At 31.9% G+C, this 2,266-nt stretch overlaps 1 protein-coding gene across 1 annotated transcript; it reads left to right on the top strand.

Annotated features, from left to right (window-relative positions):
* Positions 1-7: 7 nt before the first annotated feature.
* LOC109591542 (uncharacterized) lies at positions 8-2,060 on the top strand. Its single transcript, XM_020007261.1, has 17 exons — positions 8-245; positions 298-414; positions 473-514; positions 558-599; positions 648-686; positions 734-778; positions 824-871; positions 915-959; positions 1,006-1,062; positions 1,107-1,166; positions 1,255-1,311; positions 1,354-1,404; positions 1,455-1,487; positions 1,534-1,578; positions 1,628-1,675; positions 1,727-1,777; positions 1,824-2,060. Exons 1-17 carry the CDS (start codon positions 8-10, stop codon positions 1,982-1,984), a joined length of 1,179 nt encoding a protein of 392 aa, XP_019862820.1. The 3' UTR covers positions 1,985-2,060.
* The last annotated feature ends 206 nt before the right edge of the window (positions 2,061-2,266 follow it).

Raw genomic sequence — 2,266 nt, 5'->3', positions numbered from 1 at the left:
CACTCCAATGCGAAGAGTAATGCCTATAGAGTCTTTTCTGAAAACTCCTAGTCATCCCAGTAGCAAGCCCACCCTGAAGCCTAAATCATGTGGAAGAGTATTGACTAGTGTTGAATTCATGACATGTATAGAGGAAAAGGAAAGAATGAAGCAGGAAGCCTTGAAGGAGAAGGAGCGTAAAAGAATTGCTAGACTTGAGAACCAGAAGGAAGCTAATAGAGTAAAAGAGTTGAAGAGAAGTGCAAGTAATATATCTTATTGTGAAAAATTTAATCTGATATTGGACCATATTTTTAGATTTTACTATGAGTGAGCACAGGCAATTCTCTAAGAGGTTTGAAAATGGGTATGACATTCCGGATGAGAGGTATGAGTTATGGGTTCAGTTATATCGTCCTAATATGACATCTCAAGGTGGGTGTTGATGAATTCATATTATTATGTTGAACATAATGTATTTATTAATATTAAGATTCAAATGCTGAAGATGAAGACCAAGATTCCTTGAGTAATGGTATGTAACAGTAAATTAGTATTTCATTCATTGGTAATTGTAGACACTGATGAAGGAGAAGAGCTTTCAATGAGTGCTGCAAACAGTATGCATGAAACATAATATTATTCTATAATGCTTTATAATTGTGTAGGTATAGAGACACAGACACATACTGTCACAGCTAATAACAGTAAAGGCCTTTAAAATTAGCTGCAATACTTTTTATTATTAATGTAGAAGCAAAAAGAGTTGCACCTATCAAAGGAACTGCTACTACTAAAGGTATTCGTATCACTATTAATTATTCTGATTTATTTTTAGAGACAGTTGATGCCTCTGTTACTTCTAATGCTAAGAAGGCTGTGAGGTCTAAAGGTATGTCTCAAATAATTTATGCTTGTCATTATTTTTTAATTAGAGACAGCAATCGCTGTACCTACTACTAGGAGTGTTAGATATAAAGGTATTGTAATATTAATAGTTGTTAATGTAATGGTTCATGATAATAGAGAGAGTTTTACCTATTGAAGAAAGTGTTAGAGCTAAAGAAAGTGTTAGAGCTAAAGGTATTTATTAAGTTTTTTGTTTATTTTTATCTATGCAAGTATAGAGACAGTTGAACCCACTACAGATATTAGTACTGCAGCCAAAGAGAGCAATAGAACTAAAGGTACTATTATGCAATTTTTGAACAAAGACAATTGTGCCTGCCTACGCAAGTGTTACAGGTTTTTAATTGTTATTATTGACTTATGTAGAAACAGAGAGAGTTATACGTACTGCTAAGGGGAGTAAGGGAAGTGTTAGAACTAAAGGTATTAATATGCTAGCTTTTTATAAATGTTGATGTAATATAGAAACAACTGTAAGTCCTGCTAATGCAACTACTGCTAAGAAAAGTGCTAAAGGTGTCACATAATTCTTTTATTTTATTTTATTATTTTAAATATAAAATCAGCTGATTATCCTACTGCAAAGAAAAGTGTTCAAAGTATACAATAATTTATTTTGCTATTAATTTTATAGTTTATGCTTAGGTACACATAGAGTTGATACAAGAAGGAGTGTCAGAACTAAACGTAGTAAAATTTTAATCATTATTATTATCTTTATTATTATTGATAATTACAGAAATGGAAAGAGTTGGACAATGTACAGTGAATAATGGTATTGCTAAAGGTATTTATTTTTAATTAATAATTTATGACGATTTATTATTCAATAATACAGATGCAGTCCCTCCTACTACTTATGCTACCAAAAGGAGTGTTAAATCTAAAGGTAAAGGATAACATCTTGACATAGTCTAATTATACTACAATAATAGTCAAGTCTGATTGTTCCCTAAAGCAATGTTCACATCCTGATGAGTCTAATTGGGTCTTTTGTTGCAGCTGCAACCAGTGGTATCACTGTTATTGTTATAAAATTTCATTTCAAAAGGCGAAATCAAAAAACTTTAAATTTACATGTAACAACTGTAAATAATAACTAATTTTAATAATAATCAATAATGTTAGGCGTGTCCGTTTATTGTAGAAGAAGTTAAATATTTTTTATGGTAGCTGAGTCTACCTAAGAAGCCGGCTGTGTGATCCTTTTTGAAGAAGACAGTCAGTACTAAAGTTCTGGTGGTATAAAACTATTCTTCGAATAAAGTTTGCTTCGTTGTGGTTAAGTGACGAAAATTGAGTGAACTCGGCCGATTATCGTGTGAATCCACGAAGTGTGTTTAGCAAGTTATATCTTTACAAAGAAAGAAGGTGATGC

This window comes from Amphimedon queenslandica, unplaced genomic scaffold (assembly GCF_000090795.2).
Source record: "Amphimedon queenslandica unplaced genomic scaffold, v1.1 AMPQUscaffold_7901_Cont20152, whole genome shotgun sequence".
NCBI classification, from domain to species: domain Eukaryota; kingdom Metazoa; phylum Porifera; class Demospongiae; order Haplosclerida; family Niphatidae; genus Amphimedon; species Amphimedon queenslandica.
Note: the sequence above shows the minus strand (reverse complement) of the source record. Positions and strands in the feature narration are given on the sequence as shown.